This window comes from Hypanus sabinus, chromosome 4 (genome assembly GCF_030144855.1).
Source record: "Hypanus sabinus isolate sHypSab1 chromosome 4, sHypSab1.hap1, whole genome shotgun sequence".
Classification (NCBI taxonomy): domain Eukaryota; kingdom Metazoa; phylum Chordata; class Chondrichthyes; order Myliobatiformes; family Dasyatidae; genus Hypanus; species Hypanus sabinus.
In genome coordinates this window covers 3,029,213-3,048,786 of record NC_082709.1, presented here as the reverse complement: position 1 = coordinate 3,048,786, position 19,574 = coordinate 3,029,213, and the positions used below count along the sequence as shown (strand labels likewise).

The following is a 19,574-nucleotide window of genomic DNA, read 5'->3' as shown; positions in this document are numbered from 1 at the left end:
TATTGAAAGAACAGGCAGGTAGGCAGAGGGTGTGGGTGGCTCTGTTGATAACAAACAAATTCAAATCCTCAGAAAGAAGTAGCATAAGATTGGAAGGTGTAGAATCCTTGTGGGTAGAACAGCATGAGTAAAAAGACCCGGATGGGAGTTATATAAAGGCCTCTGAAAAGTAGCTAGAATGTGGGCTACAAATTACAACAGGAGATAGAAAAGACATGTCAAAAGGGCAATGTTACGAATTAGTCACGGGGAATTTCAATATGCAATTAGATTGGAAAAGTCATGTTACTGCTGGATCCCAAGAAAGAGAATTTTTAGAATGCCTATGAGATAGCTTTTTGGAGCATCTTCTGGTTGAATCCACAAGGGGATTGGTTAATCAGGATTAGGCATTGTGTACTAAACTGGATTTGATTAGGGAGCTTAAGGTAAAGAAACCTTTAGGAAGCACTGATCATAATATGATATAATTCACCCTGTCATTTGAGAGGGAGAAGCTAAAGTTACACATATCAGTATTACAGTGGAGTAAAGGGAATTGTAAAGGTATGGAAGAGGAACTGGGCAAAATTGATTGGGAAGTGACAGTAGCAAGGATAATGGCAGAATAGCAATAGTTGGAGTGGCTGGGAGCAATTTGAAAGGTGCAGAACAGATGCATTCCAAAGAAGGAGTGGTCTGAGGAAGGATGACACCATTTTAGTTGACAAGGGAATTCAAAGACAATATAAAAACAAAAGAGAAGGCATATAATATAGCAAAAATTAGTGGGAAGTTTTAAAAATTATTAAAAGGCAACCAAAAATTTTCCAATAAGGAGGGAAAAGATGAAACATGAAGGGTAGTGAGGGAATAATATCGAACATCACAAATATATTTATATATATCTCTATAAAGAGCAAAAGAGAGGCAAGAGGAAATATCGGACCGCTGGAAAATGACACTGGAGAGATAGTAATGAGGAGCAAGGAAATGGTGACAAACTGAATAAGTATTATGCATCAGTCTTCACTAGCAGTATATTGGAGGTTCAAAAGAGTCTGGGAGCAGAAGCGAGTGCAGTTGCTATTACTAGGGAGAAGGTGCTGGGGAAGCTGAAAGTTCTGAAGGTAAATAAGTCACCTGAACAAAATGGTGTACACTTCAGAGCTCTGAAAGAAGTGGCTGGAGAGACTGTGGAAGCATTGGTAATGGTCTTTCAAGAATCTTTAGGTCTGGCATGGTTCTGGAGGAAGAGAGGGAGACAGAAGAAAAGCTATTATAGGCTGGTTAATACAATCACAGTGGTTGTGAAGATATTAGAGTCAATTGTTAAGGATGAGATCTCAAGCTTCTTGTCTACAAAAGAACACACTGACAATTGGAGAGTGCTCAAGGAGATGCACGAGAATAATTCCGGGTTATTTATACGTATAAAGAGCATCGGATTGCTCTGGGTTTCTATTCAAATGAGGTGGACCTCATTGAATTGAACACTATCCAATTTTTAAAGGCCTAAATAGAGAGGATGTGGCAAAGATGAGTGAGTCTAGGACCAGAAGTCACAGCCTAGGAATAGAAGAATGCACAGTTAGAATGACGATGAGGAGGTATTTCTTTAGCCTGAGGGTAATGGTATTCATGGAATTCGTTGCCACACCCAGGTCATTGAGTGTATTTAAGGCAGAGGTTGATAGAGTAATCTGAGCATGAAAGGTTACAGGGGGAAGGCAAGAGAATGAGGTTAAGCAGGATAATGGATCAGCCATGATGAAATGGCAGAGCAGACTCAATGGGACAAATGGCCTAATGCTGCTCTTATGCCTTATGGTCTTATCTCAGTAACATCATTCCTTTTATCATTGGATGACGTTGGCCACTAACGTAAGCCCAGTTTCTCTGAATACATGAACAGTTGCTGCTCAGTGTAAGTGCTTTGATGCTTAAAGCTGAGCAGTTATTAATAGTATGTGTTTCAATTGTGCAACTATGCCCTAGGGGATTGCAGTATCACCAATAACATCTGAATTTTTCCCTTTCCCCTTGCTAAACCATTTTCTGAAGATATAAAAATATCATTGAATGTGTGGATAGTCAGACGTTTTTTCCCAGGGCTGAAATGGCTATCACAAGAGGGTACAATTTTAAGGTGCTTCGAAGTAGGTACAGAGGAGATGTCAGGCATACGTTTTTTGCTCAGAGAGTGGTGAGTACGTGGAATGGGCTGCTGGTGATGTTGGAGGAGGCGGATATGATAGGGTCTTTTAAGAGACTCCTGGGTAGGTACATGGAGCTTAGAAAAATAGAGGGCTATGTGTAACCCAGGTTAATTTCTAAGGTAAGGGCCTGTATTATGCTGTAGTTTTTCTATGTTTCTATAAGAAGTAAAACAATAAAAGAACAAGAAATTGTTCCCTCACTTGGTTGTTCTTTCATAGCTACCCATGCTCTATACCTTTGCATCTAGTTCATGACTTATTGGCTGACTCAGAAAGCAATGGAAATCATCATATTCAACTCCTATTTCCTGACCAGGAAACTCTTTTACTCTTTCACAGATGACTGATCATTTAAGTCATAACTTTAGTGCAACCAAATGTGCAATGTGGAAAACAATATTCTTCTTTACACATCAAGCTGCTGATTATGTGTGTCTGAAGTCTGGGTCTGCCTACAGAGAAAAAGTGTATCAGATTTTCCACTAAGGATTTGAGATCAAAATTCTGAGGAAGACTGTTTATGTCTGGATTCTGACTCTTTTTGGCTGCATGCTGTAGGAAGGCAAGAAGCTGGCTGCGCTTTGTGTTCCCTTTTCAAATGAGAGCAGTCAATTCTCCAATTTCCCTGACTATTATGCAAAACCAATTCCACCCAAATAAATCAGTTGTTCATTCCTCATTTTCGGTATGTATGACCTCGCTGTGAGTAAATGGACTGCTATACCTGAAAAATACAATTGATTGAGCAGAGGTTTGTCCTGCTGATCCAAGGGACACTAAATATAAGGATTCATCATGATTTTTGATATTTTTCCTCAACTTTTGACTTGATTTGCTATTTGCTTTTAAACAAAGTAATTAGATGCTTGTGTGTATAAATCTCTGATTGGTTCTGCAATATCTATCAATTTAGAGTCATCGAAAAGTGCAGCATTGAAACAGGCCCTTTGCCCAAAATATTTGAGGAAAAGTAAGTAGAATTACTGTAAATAAAATAATTGCTAATCTCTTCCTACACATTTCTGATAAGACCAGCATAGAAAAATGATTAGAAAGTCAGAGAAACGTGGGGCCAGACCTTCTTTCAAATTTGAGTGTGTGTACCCTGCGGAGGAGTCTAATTGGGTGTGCTTCATTGGTAATGCTATTGACCTTCAGATGGAAAACTACACTAAAATTCTGCCTGTTGGTACGGTTGTTAAATCAGCTATCAAGGATCTTTTCAAAGGACACCGTACAGTGATTCTCCTTTAAGCAAAGCTAAAGTATTCAACATTGTTGATGGAATTTTGCACACAAAATGGTTGAACCTACACCAAGCGGCCACATTTCAAAACAAGGGCTAAACAGATTACTGTGAGTCATAAACACCAGGCTAGATAAGTTGAAGAGATTTCTTTCTGTGAAGTACATTAGTGAAAAGTGTGAGGCATTCTCAATGCTCATTACTTATTTAATTACTTGAAATTAAATTCAATTGCTTTGGTAAGATTTGAACTCAATTTTGATGACTTCAGCCCTCGGATTCCTGGTCCAGTAGCTTAACTGCAATATGTTTTTGGGAAAACGTTGCAGTAACTTCCAGGAGAGAATGCTTGCTTGTATATTGGGTCATCACCTACTGGGATAGGTCTTTTAGTGGTGATTTTATCAACAAGGAGGATGGGCAGGGCCTGGAGGAGCACTTATATTCCTGCATACTGCATATATACTTTGATAATAAACATATTTTTAAATATTTAAATCTGGTCCTTAAATGTAAATAGTAAACTTGCCTACAGATTTGCAGATGGATGATTTAGCTACAGTCCCAAACTTAAAGGTTGTCATAATTACCGAATGTTTGTCATCATAATCAAACATTCAAGAACCTTCAAAGATGAGTAGTGCTATAAAAATTTATTATAATGTAACATAAAATTTAAAAATCTATTGGTCTTAAACATAATTAAATTGTAGTTTTCGAACCAGAGTCCCAAATTTTCTGACTGTTGTAACAGAATCAAATTTAATATCAGCAGCAACACACACAAAATGCTGGTAGAACACAGCAGGCCAGGCAGCATCTATAGGGAGAAGCACTGTTGATGTTTTGGGCCGAGATCCTTCATCAGGACTAACTGAAAGGAAAGATAGTAAGAGATTTGAAAGTAGTGGGGGGAGGGGGAAATGCGAAATGATAGGAGAAGACCAGAGGGGGTGGGACGAAGCTAAGAGCTGGAAAGGTGATTGGCGAAAGTGATACAGAGCTGGAGAAGGGAAAGGATCATGGGATGGGAGGCCTCAGGAGAAAGAAAAGACGAGGGGGGAGCACCAGAGGGAGATGGAGAACAGGCAAACAACTAAATATGTCAGGGATGGGGTAAGAAGGGGAGGAGGGGCATTAACGAAGTTAGAGAAGTCTATGTTCAATATTAATATCAGCAGCATATATTGTGAAATTAGTTAACTTCGCAGCAACAATACAAATCAATATGTGATAATAGAGAAAAAGAAAGCTGTGAATTACAATGAGTATATATTAAATAGTTAAATGAAATAAGTATTGCAAAAAGGAGGAAATTCAAAAGTACTGAGATAGTGTTCATGGGTTCAAAGTTCATTCAGGAATTGGATGGCAGAGGGGAAGAAGCAGTCCCTGAATTGTTAAGTGTGAGCCATCAACCTTGTCCCTGGAGAACAAGGCATGACCTGTGTGATGAAGGTCCTCAATGATGACCTGGACACTATGAAGGTTCGGGCCCATGATGGAACTGACTTTCTGCAACTTACTTCGATCATGTGCAGTAGCCCCACCCCCCATATTACCAGACAGTGATGCAGCCTTTTAGAACGTTGGCCATTTACACAGAATTCCTACAATTTCTCAGGAAGTCTAGACTATTAAAGTAGAAAAACTATTTGAACTCACAATTTAGTTTTAGATCAAAATAGAAAGATCCTTTAAGGAGCCATAGAGGGGTACAGCATGGAGTCCAAGCTAACAACCAACCACTCACACATAATTCTACATTAATCTCGTATTTCAGTTGTTCCACATTCCCTCTCCCCGATTCTACCTCTCACCTACACATAGGGACAATCTATGTAGCTAAGTAACCGAACCATCTAACCTAATTGAATTGTTGAGTGACTGGTGTCACAGCTCCCCAAATTCACAGCCCTGCAGTGGAGTTTAAGCCAAAGCAGAGAAAATTCATAACTTTTCTTTCTTCTTTCACTGTACTTTTAGTTTTCAAATGGAGTTATGTGCAGAGCTTGTAAAATTGCTTTTCAAAGTGAAAACATATGAAAGCTATTGAACAGTGAAATCTACTAGTAAAGCAGAGATTTCTTTCAGTTAAGACTTCACAGCAATATTTGTCTTTGACTATTTATGTGTCAGTAAGACCAAAGAACAGATTGGAGTCCTCAGAAAGGGTGGGACGATGGAACACACACCAGTGAACATCGAGGGATCAGTAGTAGAAAGGGTGAGCAATTTCAAGTTCCCGGGTGTCAACATCTCTGAGGATCTATCCTGGGCCTAGCGTACTGATGCATTTACGAAGAAGACACAACAGCGGTTATATTTCATTATGAGTATGAGGACATTGGGTTTGTCATCAAAGACACTCACAAATTTCTACAGATGTACCATGGCGAGCATTCTAACTGGCTGTATCACTGTCTGGTATAAAGGAGCCACCAAAGAAGTGCAGAAGGTTGTGAAATCAGTCAGCTCCATCATGGACAGCAGCCTCCCCAGCATTAGCTTCAGAAGGCAATCCCTCAAAAAGATGCCATCCTTCATTAAGGACCCCAAGGACATGCCCCTCTTCTCGTTGCTACCATCAGGGAGGAGGTACAGGAGCCTGAAGGCACCCACTCAACGATTCAGGAACAGCTGCTTTCCCTCTGCCATCAGGGAGGAGGTACAGGAGCCTGAAGACACACACTCAACGATTCAGGAACAGCTTCTTCCCCTCTGCCATCAGGGAGGAGGTACAGGAGCCTGAAGGCACACACTCAACGATTCAGGAACAGCTTCTTCCCCTCTGCCATCAGGGAGGAGGTACAGGAGCCTGAAGACACCCACTCAACGATTCAGGAACAGCTGCTTTCCCTCTGCCATCAGGGAGGAGGTACAGGAGCCTGAAGACACACACTCAACGATTCAGGAACAGCTTCTTCCCCTCTGCCATCAGGGAGGAGGTACAGGAGCCTGAAGGCACCCACTCAACGATTCAGGAACAGCTTCTTCCCCTCTGCCATCAGGGAGGAGGTACAGGAGCCTGAAGGCACCCACTCAACGATTCAGGAACAGCTTCTTCCCCTCTGCCATCAGGGAGGAGGTACAGGAGCCTGAAGACACACACTCAACGATTCAGGAACAGCTTCTTCCCCTCTGCCATCAGGGAGGAGGTACAGGAGCCTGAAGACACACACTCAATGATTCAGGAACAGCTCCTTCCCCTCCGCCATCACGGAGGAGGTACAGGAGCCTGAAGACACACACTCAACGATTCAGGAACAGCTTCTTCCCCTCTGCCATCAGGGAGGAGATACAGGAGCCTGAAGACACACACTCAACGATTCAGGAACAGCTTCTTCCCCTCTGCCATCAGGGAGGAGGTACAGAAGCCTGAAGGCACCCACTCAACGATTCAGGAACAGCTTCTTCCCCTCTGCCATCAGGGAGGAGGTACAGGAGCCTGAAGACACACAGTCAACGATTTGGAAACAGCTTCTTCCCCTCTGCCATCAGGGAGGAGGTACAGGAGCCTGAAGACTCACACTCAACGATTCAGGAACAGCTTCTTCCCCTCTGCCATCAGGGAGGAGGTACAGGAGCCTGAAGACACACACTCAACGATTCAGGAACAGCTTCTTCCCCTCTGCCATCAGGGAGGAGGTACAGGAGCCTGAAGACACACACTCAGTGATTCAGGAACAGCTTCTTCCCCTCTGCCATCAGGGAGGAGGTACAGGAGCCTGAAGACACACACTCAACGATTCAGGAACAGCTTCATCCCCTCTGCCATCAGGGAGGAGGTACAGAAGCCTGAAGGCACCCACTCAACGATTCAGGAACAGCTTCTTCCCCTCTGCCATCAGGGAGGAGGTACAGGAGCCTGAAGACACACACTCAACGATTCAGGAACAGCTTCTTCCCCTCTGCCATCAGGGAGGAGGTACAGGAGCCTGAAGACACACACTCAGTGATTCAGGAACAGCTTCTTCCCCTCTGCCATCAGGGAGGAGGTACAGGAGCCTGAAGGCACACACTCAACGATTTGGAAAAAGCTCCTTCCCCTCTGCCACTAGGTTTCTGAATGGACACTGAACCCATGAACTCTGCCTCACTACTTTTTTTTCCTCTTTTTACACTACTTATTTAATTTTATATACAAATTTCATGACGTTTGCTGGTGGAATTAAACCTGATCTGGTCTGGTTTAAATTATTAAATCAAGTCAGACTGGTATAAGTGGGAGGCTGTGAAGCAAAGTGACGTAGGAGGAGCAACTCAGATATATTTGGACTCAGTGATTGCTTTTCATGCAGGAAGACAATTTCTTGTTCACTATCGTGAGGTTTCAGCAGGAATCATAATTGTACAGTTCATTCATCTTCTACCACTATGTTCACCTTGAAGACAGACAGAGTCAGCTGCCTGTAATTGGCTTTCTAAGGGAGAGGGGAAGACAGGAGCATTGTACAGCCTTTTTTATCAGTTGTTTGGATGAAGTTCAATAGGAACAGTTTGGTTTACTGGTTTCCATTTATACTCAACTGGGTAATCAAAATTACATGGGAAAAGTGCTTCATTAGTCTATGAAAAAGCTTCAAATCTTTACTTTTTCTTTTCTTCCTTCACCAAACTTTCAGTTTTCTAATATATTTGTCATATAAAATGGTCTTTCAAAATGAAAACATATGAGAGGTTTTAAAAATTTAAATCTAGTAATGTGCATAACATTGTCCTTGTTAAGGTGTCAGGTGCCCATGGCATCCAGGACATTTTCAAGGAGCAGTGCCTCATCTCAATGGCATCCACCATTAAGGGCCCCATCACCCAGCACATGCCCTCTTCTCATTTCTTCCATCAGGCACACGCTCATCAATTCAGGAACAGCTTCTTCCTCTCTGCCATCAGGTCACTGAACCCATGAACACTACCTCACTATGTTTATATTTGCACTACTATTTAACATATCTACTTACTGTAATTCATGTTTTGTTCTATTATTGTGTTTAGCAATGTACTACTGCTGCTGCATAGACACAAATTTCAGTACATATACCTATGTATACCTCAGGTTCTGATCCTGAATGTTTGTCTTTGACTATTTAATATCAGGTAATTCAGAAATTGTTTTTCTTTCTTCTTAAATTGCATTAAAATTCTGTCAATTTCTTCTTGTAATAACTGAAGAAAATTAAAATATCACGTGGTTTGGATTGTTTTATATTGTAGATAAGCAAAAAAGGTTTAATTTATGTAGTGATTTCAATAATTATTTTAGGTCACATTTGTTATGGTTTTATACCAACCAGATCAAATAGTGGCCCATTAAATGGTGGGTCGTGATGAAGTAGGCCATCTCTTCACTCCTTAAAGCACCAGATAAAGCCATTATAATGATAATCAAACAACATATTAATTTTTCATATAAATAAGAAAAAATTACTTCCATTATGAAGAAATATATACACTTGTAAAGTCTGGAACAAGAGGTCATGGGTCAAACATAAAAGGTGAAATGTTCACGGGGAACATGAGGGGGAATTTCTTCAGTCAGAAGATGGTGAGTGTGTGGAACGAACTTCCAGTGCAAGTGGTGGGTGCGGGTTTGATTTCAACATTTAAGAGAAATTTAGATAGGGTCATGGACGGCTATGGTTTGGGTGCAGGTTGATGGAAGCAGGCAGATTAATGGTTCGGTATGGATCAGATGTTTTTGCACCGTAGTGTTCTATGACTCTATAAATGTTTTAATTATCTAATGCACCATTGTATTTGATGAACAGACAAAATAATAATAATCATATGGTGTCGTACTGCCATTCTACTGGTTGTAACATACAAGCATGAATGATTCACTGGGCTGTCAGTAACCTGGCCTGCACATTCACTGTGGTGAATTAGAACCAGGAACACGCCATTAAGGAAGCGACAGGCCAGATTTATTATTGCAACAGTGGCATTGTTATCACCTTTCTTTTTGTTTCTGTCAGCTCTTTTGTATCTCTGTAATTAGCAAGCTTAAATATTTTTTCCCAGGTCTTAATTTATAAAATGCTGCTGCTGTTCAGCTGCTAGGCAGATATTATCAAAGTCGACAGAAGGACTAAATTCAGCTTTAGAATACGTTGCAGAGTATAACAACTGCCTCAGGCAGATACTGTTCCTCAGCACTGCAGGTAATTACATAGAACTGGAGGAATGATACAGTTCCTTCTGTTTAATAAATAGGGATTATTTCATAAAAATAGACAAATTATCTCACAAATACAGTGATAAGATTTGAGGATGAAAGGGAAAAGTCATTTGCAAAAGCCTTACATAAAACATGGGTCTTACAATGAACAGCACCTTTTGTTGGGCATAATCAGTATTTGGATGTGGATGGTGTAGTGAATTCGTGAACATCCATTAAATATTGTTAAGTGGCACTGAATTCAAGGCAGTTGACAGAAAGGATGTCTGCTTGCTCTGGTAGCTGCAGGTACTCAAGACAGAAGATGTATGACTGCAGGAGAGTAAATATAATCTTATTCCGCATCTTACTTATTACCTCTAACCCGGAATGTTCTATTCTTGAGCACTGACATCCCTCAGCTTTGGCAAAAAACATCAGAAGTTTGAGGCCTCCAGAAAATGTCACTATTACTTACTGGATGTCACATTAAGGGAAGTTGATTTGCATGAACAGGCAGCTTGCCAAGTGTGTGCAAGTGAAGCTTAATCAAGGGCCTCTCCTGGATGACACCAGGAAGATGCTCAATTTGCTTGCTCCACTGCCTGCCTCCAGTACACTGAAGACCATATGTGGACCAATGTGTTACGACCTCTGCACCAAATAGGTAGTGAATGAAAGGGGAACTATAGCTGACAGTATATTCTAAAATAACAATAGTTACTTACAAATGTTCTTCATTAAATTGCTGGTGTGTGACAGATGGCAGAGGAGCTGCATGGCCTTGGCTGCAGCAAGGACTAGGCGTCAAGCCTTGGGCTTGCCTACTACTGCAATCCAGGAAAGGCACGCTGGAGACAGTGTAGCGGGTTGAGGTTGGCCTCTCCCATTGGTGCTGCCCTCCAGTGTCCGATTGGTGGAATGACAAGCTGGATTGTGCATGTGTGTTTGTCTGCAGACCGCTGGCAACAGCACCACCAATTTGTGGGACATATCACTCAGGGACTTGGGACTTATGTATATTATATAATAATATTTATTTTATATATATTTTGCATGACCCTATGTGTGCTAGCTATCTTGAATGCACTGTGCATGTTTTGCGTCTTGGCCCCAGAGTAATGCTGTTATGTTCAGCTGTATTCATGTATGGTTGAATGATAATTAATCTTGAATTTGATTTGATTTAAATTTGAAAATCACAAGCTAACTAGGTAACCAAAAATATTCTTACCCATTAAGATTATAACCAGTCATCAATAATATTAAAATTATGTTCCACATCACAGGAGTTTTTTTTTTAGCTTACGTTTATTATACAATGTCCTTGTTCTTCAAGTACACTAAATGTAGAGACAGGGGTCATAGGTACACTGAGTTTGTCTGCAGTACTTCCCATGCATTCTCTGTTCCAACCTTTTGAACTTAATGCAATTATGCATTTATCATTCTATCTTCAGGAAAGCAGGACAATGTGTTACTAGTTTATTTGAAAAAAATGTACAATGGAGCAAACAAAACAAGATACTTTCAAAAATAATTTTCTTTCTCTTTCTTTCCGCAGTGCTTATTGTGGTTACTCTGGTTGTGTGTTGGACACCATTGCAAATTCGACGGATCATGGCAGCTTCCAAGGCCAGATCACACTGGACAATTGCATACCTCAAAGCTTTTTTAATCCTGATGCCTATCTCAGATACTTTCTTTTACCTCAGCTCAGTATTAAATCCACTGCTGTATTGTCTGTCCTCCAGGCAGTTTAGGGCGGTCTTTATGCAGGTTCTGCGCTGTAAAATTTCCATTGTGCATCGGAACATGCAGACGATAAACAGAAATTATACCATTCCCAAGATCAACACTCCTCAGTCAACAAAATCCCTCCTTCCTGCTCCACGGAAAGATGTCCACTCACACTGGAAATCCCCTCGGAGTCTTCCATCTCCAATGGTAAGAGACAAGGTCTTTGAGCTTGAACCATTGTCACATCAGAACTGCGATCCTAAAACAGAATCAAAGTCAACAGGATTCAATCTGGTTTCAAGGCCTGAGGTGTGGGATATTAACTCTGAGCCGCAATCACCGGAACAAACCACAGTGGTACATTTAAAAGAGCAACCAAATGAAATCAGTGAAACAGAGATATAATGCTTTTATAAAACATAAATACTTCAAACAAAGGCCATAAGAAAACTTTTAAAGTGCTGTCAGTGTTAACCTTAAGGATACAGTGCCATGTAAAATTTCAATAAAGTTAACAATGGAAACTGTCTCTGTGGGCTAGTAATGTTCTTAGATAGTGGTTGTCTCTTGTTAGTGATGCAAGGTGTTTCAGAACTGCACGTGAAATGCTAGCAGCAAACAAGGGAGCAAGTTCAGAACTCCTACAATGGTAATTAATCTTCTCAAAGTTTCTGTCACTTTATGAGTTTATGTTAGAAGTGTCGATGTGAGTATTCCAACAGCAGCTAAGAGCTTTAGACTTGCTCTGGGAGACGTTGATGAGTTTCCTCTCCTCCTGGGTCGGGGTCCATTACAAAGTGGAGTGTTACAGCAGCTGATGCATACAGATCCCACCTTTCCTGGGGAGCAAAATGACTGATAACCTGCAGACGTAATGAGGCAAGATGTAGAAGCAGCACAGGACTTTCGGTACATGACCCCTGGAAACAGAAAGACAGCATGGGTAAGATAAGCTCAGTGGTTCCAAATATTATCAGAGAATGTATACAGTATACAGCCTGAAATTCTTACTCTTCACAGACATCCTCAAAACAGAAAAAACCCCAAAGAATGAATGAATGACAGAGAAAATGCAAGATCCCCTAAACCCCCCCACTCCCATTATCAAGCAGCATCAACCCTCCCCCAGCAGAAAGCATCAGCATTCCCATCACCCACCAAGCAAGCAACAGCAAAGCCCCAAAGACAGTCCATCAAAAACTAGTGTTCATCCCGACAGTCTGACTCTCTCTCTCTCTAACAAGGGGAAAAGAGATATCATTCCTTCCACAGCGAGAGGGAAGACCAAGAAGAGCTCATTGCTTCAATGTTACAGTCGATAGGTTGGATGCAACCTGCTACCTGTTACTGGTTGCATTTCTATTTTGCATTATTGTGCACTCTTGTATTTGCTCACTCTAATGCAAACAGAAAAAGAAAACAACGTCTTTGGCTATTTATCCAAAGAGTTAAATTTCTGCTTTAAACTTACAGAATGTGGTAATTTAAAGGGTAATTCTCATCCCATTTATAAAGATGACTAATGTATTAAACACAAACATCCTGCTGGGAATAAGAGCTATTAATCTTCTTTTCCACTCTCCCACTTCATTGGACTTTTGCTTGCTGGAGGAAGTGGGCTTCTATGATTTTCCTTTCAAGGGGTAATGACATCTGCCTCTTTTCTGCTGATTAAGTGAGAGGCCACTATTTGTCATACTCAAGCATGATAAGAACCATACTCTCAAAATAACCATTCTCCTAGAGGGGTCACGTCCATGTGAACTTTCACTCTCAGAGATTATCATCCCTATTCTTAACAGATCTTTAGACATTCATTCCATCTGAATTTTTTAATAACACAGGTACAAACACTTGGATTGCGAGGTGAGAGCTGTTTGATGCTGTAATTGAGTTATGCATTAAAGTGACAGATAATAATGGAAAACACGTCAGAAATTAATCAGGCAAACTTGAAATCGTTGTCCTTTAATTGACTGCCTTTTGAGTCCGCCGTCCATTAGAACTAGGAGGTCAGCAGAAAAGGAAGGGACTGGATTGACCACGATCTCCTCCTATTTTTAATAACCTGAGAACACGTCTGGGGAAGTGCAGTTTTATTTCTTCAATATTCCTTCACTTTGTAATTCAGTTTGCAGTTTTGCTTGTTTCAGAATAAAGGCCCTCTCTGATTGGTTGGTAGACGTAAGCATCCCATAGGAGGTCTAGTATATGGGAGTGATGTCTTCCACTCCAATATGCCCAGAGCAGTAGAAGCTCCCACACAGTGCTGGTGCCAGTTCATATCCGAGGGGAACTGGGAAAGTAACTGAGCTATGTCAGATCTTTGCAAATTTGATTGTTTTTAATCTCAGCAACATTAGTTCATTTAGTAAACCGCATCGGCTATGGGCAATCCATATGGATAATGAAGAATATAAGGAATACCAGTTTTATAACAGATAACAATTACAGCACGGAAGCAGGCCATCTCGGCCCTTCTAGTCCATGCTAAACGCTTACTCTCACAGATGATTTTGCAGATGATGTAAGAAAATTATCTTTGAAAGGTTAATGATAGAGGAAGCTAATGGGAAAAATGATGGGATCCTGCCAAATGGGCCTAAAATGTCGACAGTACTTTTTTCCATAGGTCCTGCCTGGCCTGCTGAGTTCCTCCAGCATTTTGAGTGTGTTGCAGACATAGAATATATGGTGTGAAAATGTGAGGTTATTCCCTTCTGTGGGATGAACAGAGCATTTCCAGTGGCAAATTATAGTAAATAGATTGCAGAGTGACCTGCGCTATTTCATTAAATACATAAAGTTAAAGGTTGGCATAATAATGAACTAGGAAAGCTAATAATGTGTTCATGAAGGATAACAGTATCCTAAAGCAACCTTTGAGCAGTCAGGTGTGATGTGGAAATTGCCCACTGGTAAGCTAGTGAAATTTGTGATGTGGAGATTACCCACTGGTAAATTAGTGAACAGATGGTTTACACTCACTGGAGATTAAGAGTTGATCTCAATGAAAAATGTAGAATTCTGAGTGGAACTGACCATAGACAGTGAAAGGCTCTTTCTCTAGGTTGAAGACATTGGAACTTTGGTTCCTGGGGTCAGGGGAAGAGATGCAGAGTTCAGCATGTATTAATGTGATGTAGACCGACTGGTTTTCTCAAATTCTCTAACTCTGAAATTGTCCATGCTTAACTATGTATATCCATGTATTCTAAACAGAGAACAATTAACCATTGAATAAAAACCCAGGAAAATATGGATGGCACAAGAAAGCAGCTGCGAAACACCAACAGTGTATACACAACTGTTTAAGCCAGGGGTTCCCAAACTTCTTTTATGCCATGGACCAATACCATGAAGTAAAGGGTCTGTGGAGTCCAGGTTGGGAACCCTTGGCTTAAGCAGTGACATGGACCACTTCTGCTTTGACTTCTTATGTTCTTGTCAGCAAAATGATGAACATCATATGCAAACATACAATGATAAAGAGCTCTGTTAACAGTTTATCTATTTAAATCTGAAAATTGCATGAGATTACAGCTGGTAATCCAGGAGATAGTTTTTGAAATATTATGCTATGTGACAGTTGAATTGAACGCTGTATGTTACACCCTATCCCTGTGATATGTGAGGGATACATTCACCGCAGTCAATGCATAATGTGGAAAACACATAATGTGAACAATTATTTAAATGCAGAAAACAGGGATGCATTCCAGAGGACTTCCTAAATGTGTTTTATCTGTAATTTATTCGCATTTTCATACCAATACGACACAAAAGCAGTATCACAAGGCAACATTCGCATTGTATTTCATCAATTTAAGGTAATTCTCAACATAATAAATCACAGAAAGTTAACACATGGGTGTACAGTACTCAGCAACAGTGGCAGGTGTGTTGGCATCGGGAGATGAGTGGTTGTGCAGTGGTGTTGGGCAGCTTTACACGGATGAGGTGGATGGTTGTGGGTCATTAGGATCATCAAGGGGGTGCAGGAAGACTTAGAGAAATCTCTGGCAAGTTAGTGGAACTCTCAGAAGTGTCGATGGCAGGAGTGCTCAGGTGGAGTTGGTGTGGATGACACCGGTTTGAAGAAAGTGGTGAGGGTAGTTTGCTTGGCAGCATTTTGTTTTTCAGCATAAATCTGCTTGTAGGAAAGAAGAGTTGATGGCAGGGAATGACTGAAACGCTGATTCCGTTCTAAACTTGGGTCCATGTCCATCGCCTTTTGTGCCAAGTGTTCCCCAGATTCTATCCCCGGCAGCAGCATTCAGCCTGAACAGCAAAATGATTAGCAAACCAATCTTCAAAAACTTGACCAGTGACCCATGCTTTCTTGTTAGCTGCCCAGTGGCCAGGAAGCATTTTCTTATTCAAACCCTTAAGAGCATGGGGGTTTAGTGAATGGTAAACTAAGAGAGGCTTCATCTTACAGCATTGGAACACATAAGCAGAGTCAACCTATCCTTTGCTGCCTTGAAACCTGACGCAGACTTTTCATCCTTACTTATGTAAGTGCATTTCGCCATACGCTTCCAAAATAAGCCAGGTCTCATCTGCATTAAATACCTGCTTTGGTGTGATGCCTGACTCAGCTATCATAGCCTGCAACTGCACAGGGTAGCGTTCAGCAGCTTCGTGGTCAGCACTAGCTCGCTCAACACGCACAGCTAAGTTGTGAAGCCTGTGACGATTAACAAACTTAGAAAACCTACTTGCATTAAAGCTAACAATATCACTTGACACTTCCTCTCTAGTCTCTGAATAAAGGCGACTATAAATTTCCAAAGTTTTCACACGAAGATGATCGGAACTGAGTGTTGGTGTTTTTTTTTGTTTCATGCTCAATGTACAAACTCAACACTTTCTCTATTTTTGTCATAATCAGGTGATGCACTTTGGTAACAATCTTTGAAGACACTTGAGATGAATCATTCAATGCACTTCTTATTTTCTCAGCATTTTCCTTTACGTTCCTGATTGTGGACTCACCCAGGCCTAAGTAGCATCCCAGAGCTATGTTACCTTCACCTAACACGGCCTTGTTTATAATCTCCAACTTTTTTTCAAGTGTTAAAGGGGTTCTCTGCTGCTTGGCTGATGGCCCAGGACATGACATAGGATGCTTAGGAGGCATGGTTAAATACTTCAAGCACGAAATGACTGCACTGTAGGTGATAACAGCAAAAGGTTCAGAGTGTATGATTGCACATCCACACGCTGCCACTACCAATGTGAGACTGGCGGGAGTGAGAATGTGAGGCGTGCACGCGTGGCTTGTTTTGGCAAGAAAGTGGTGCGTCTCGTCCCACATGATACTGGTTGGCCAACAGCCTCGCAGAATCCACTGCACACGCACAAATAACTGTGAGTTTTGGATGCATCTAAGGAGAAATTGGTAGAAATAGGTTTGACACACAACTGTGAAAACACATTGTAAACACAAAGTACACTGCAGATGCTGTGGTCAAATCAAGACGTACAAAAAAGCTGGATGAACTCAGCAGGTCGGGCAGCATCCGTTGGAAGAAGCAGCCAACGTTTCGAGTCGAGACCCTTCGTCAGCATTAGAGACCTAATGCGAGGTCTTGACCCGAAACGTTGACTCCTTCTTTCAATGGATGCTGCCCGACCTGCTGAGTTCATCCAGCTTTTGTGAAAACGCATTGTCTGAAGACGCATATAATAGGGATAGGGTATAGTTGTAAGTCTCACCTGGACACACAGTGTTCTAAAGACTTTCTGACAAGTTGCAGAAAGCCATGCAACCTGAATCTACAAATATGTTAAACTGTCATTGTTTCATTAGTTGCCAGCATTAATAATATGGGAACAAGAGGGACCAAACCTGTACCATTGTTCCATTTATCCATGTTCATCCATTTCTACAGATAGTAAGAATCCATTGGTTTTAGTCTTCAAGCTTTTAATTTTCAAGGTGGCTGAATTTTAGTTGACAACTTAGCAAAGAATGAGGCCATTCTCAACAGATCCATACTGGCTCCTAGCAGAGTAATTCCACTAGTCCCCTTCCCCCTTTGTGTTTACTTGAACCCTTCTCAGTTATATTTTACACTAAAAGTTAACTCACAGTGAACAACAGCAGATCTCTGGGAAAAGACTCACGCAGTTACCGATAGGCCAACAGCTCCAGAGACTGGGATAAATCCCAGGTCCCGGAGCAGGGAGGTGGTGGTGGTAAATAATGTGTTGCCATGACAGTCCTACTGTATTACCATGGAGGAATTTCTCAATATCCCTGACTTGGAAATGAAGATCCTCATGCATGGAAAGTCTTCTTTGCAGTATGGTGTTAACCTCTTGGTTCAAACAGATACCTCCCCAGGTTACAAGTATCTGGCTTACGGACACATTGTGCAGTTGGAGAACATTCGGAGACCAGCAGGCTGGATTTTCTGCTGGGTGGGAATAAAATGGGTCATTTCCAAGTCCCTTGTCTAATTACAGCACACCTACCCTCACCCCATCCAGCCTTGTTCACCACCAAGCTGCCACTAGGTTAAGGTAGCCAGGGTTGTCAGTGCTGAGCAGACTCACCCACTCACTGTGTCAGTGAGGCCGAGCCCTGGCAGATACACCTGGTTTCCCATTTCTCTGGTCCTCTCCCACAAATTTTATTGATTTCCAACTTACAGTGCTCAGGTCAGGAATAATTCTCAGGAGACTTACCTTGCCATAAACTGGAGAATACTTGTATTATCTGTAAAATTCTGGGAAACTGAATCAGGATCAGAATCACTGACATGCTTTGTGAAATGTTCTGCTTTGTGGCAGCGGTATGATCCAATAACAATCGGTTGGTAATTAGTACCCTGTTCTCCGTCTCTTCATTTGGTTGAGTGGTGGAAGTTCTTCCCAAAAAATTTGCAGCAATGTTGTTTGGAGTCACTTTCACCTCACTTCCTCATTAGTAACACACACAACATGCTGGAAGAAGTAGGCAGGTCAGGCAGCAGCTATGCACCCAGAACATCAACTATTTATTCCATTCCTTAGGTGCTGTCTGATCTGCTAAAGTTCCTCCAGCATTTAGTGTGCATTACTGCAGATTTTCAGCATCTACAGAATCTCTTGTGTTTGTGATTTCCTTGCTAGTTGTGGTTTCAGCCTATCTGCACTCTCCTCCCATCCACAGCTCAGAAGTTCCTGTTGTGAGCTGTAGTAGTAGCGAACAGCTTTCTGTCCTTGGGAGCATCCTTCCTTAATGGGGGTTATTATTTTAAAATGAAAGTATTAGGTCAGCTTAAAGCTATGTATCAAGTTCCCAATAATTCTCTTGAAATGCTGAAATCTGAAAAAAAACTTGGCCCATACCTGCCCCAGTCCTTTCACTCTTGTCGACTTCCCAGATTGTCTGAAAAGCTCAGAGGCTCTGTATTCATCTCGTCAACAACTTCGGCACTGTAAAAAATAGTCCACTTGTCTTTAAACAGGATTTAGTTTCTGAAGCTCCTCTGTTACGTCAGACCTCAGAATGGTGATGCAGAAGTCTGCATCTTATGATTCCACAGAGTAAAGCAAATCCATGTTGGAACCTTTACAATTCTTACATCAACAGCTGCCATTGTCAATTAAAATGTTTACCCTAATAATAGCCACAGTCTATGTAAATTTATTACACAATAATTACACCTTTCCCTTAAATCGAAGAGTGGAAATCTCATCCTAGGCTGTAATCAAAGTATGGCAGTTTTACAGGGAATATATTGATTATAAATGTATAATTGATAATCAAAATTTAAAGGACAGAACAAATGACTTTAAAACAGGTCCTGAATTCAGTCCAATTATTGCCTGCTGCCAGCCTTGTTTCACCTTAACTCTACAGGATCTTAATTTCCCACGTGCAATGCGAGTTGTATTATAAATAATAGGATACGCTTAACAGAAATCCCTAAGGAATGCAACATCCATCGCCATTAATAAATGATCTGTTAGGCTGAGGAACATCTACATACTTATACCTTTTATGTCAATCTTTTTGTCATCCTAAGTTCCCGAAACAATTTCTATTGCAACAATTCAGAAAATGCTTTCTGATGGTTATACAGACATCTATTCATTTGATGTTTGGTATCCAAAAGATCTTATCAAATTAATATGACAAAATGGGTAACCTTCGGAGAATTTGTTTGTTGTCTATAGTGTCTGGTTTATCTGCTCCATCACTTCTGTTTTTGATGTACCCTTTTATTTTCCCTTTATG

The 19,574-nt window shown here is 41.1% G+C and overlaps 2 protein-coding genes across 5 annotated transcripts in view; one reads left to right on the top strand and one right to left on the bottom strand.

Annotated features, from left to right (window-relative positions):
• Positions 1-11,755, top strand: part of LOC132392445 (G-protein coupled receptor 39-like) — a 115,528-nt gene extending 103,773 nt beyond the window's left edge. For 2 of the 4 annotated variants that reach the window (XM_059966298.1, XM_059966300.1), the window contains 2 exons: positions 3,112-3,168; positions 11,166-11,755. In XM_059966298.1, coding sequence (XP_059822281.1) covers positions 3,112-3,168; positions 11,166-11,746 — 638 coding nt within the window. In that variant the 3' untranslated portion in view covers positions 11,747-11,755. The remainder of the gene's footprint in view (positions 1-3,111; positions 3,169-11,165) is intronic. The other 2 variants (XR_009511539.1, XM_059966299.1) reach the window with 2 other exon arrangements.
• A 232-nt stretch (positions 11,756-11,987) lies between these two features.
• Positions 11,988-19,574, bottom strand: part of LOC132392446 (ly6/PLAUR domain-containing protein 1-like) — a 61,196-nt gene continuing 53,609 nt past the window's right edge. Inside the window, exon 3 of the mRNA XM_059966302.1 lies at positions 11,988-12,261. Within this exon, the coding sequence (XP_059822285.1) occupies positions 12,029-12,261 (233 nt within the window). The 3' untranslated portion in view covers positions 11,988-12,028. The remainder of the gene's footprint in view (positions 12,262-19,574) is intronic.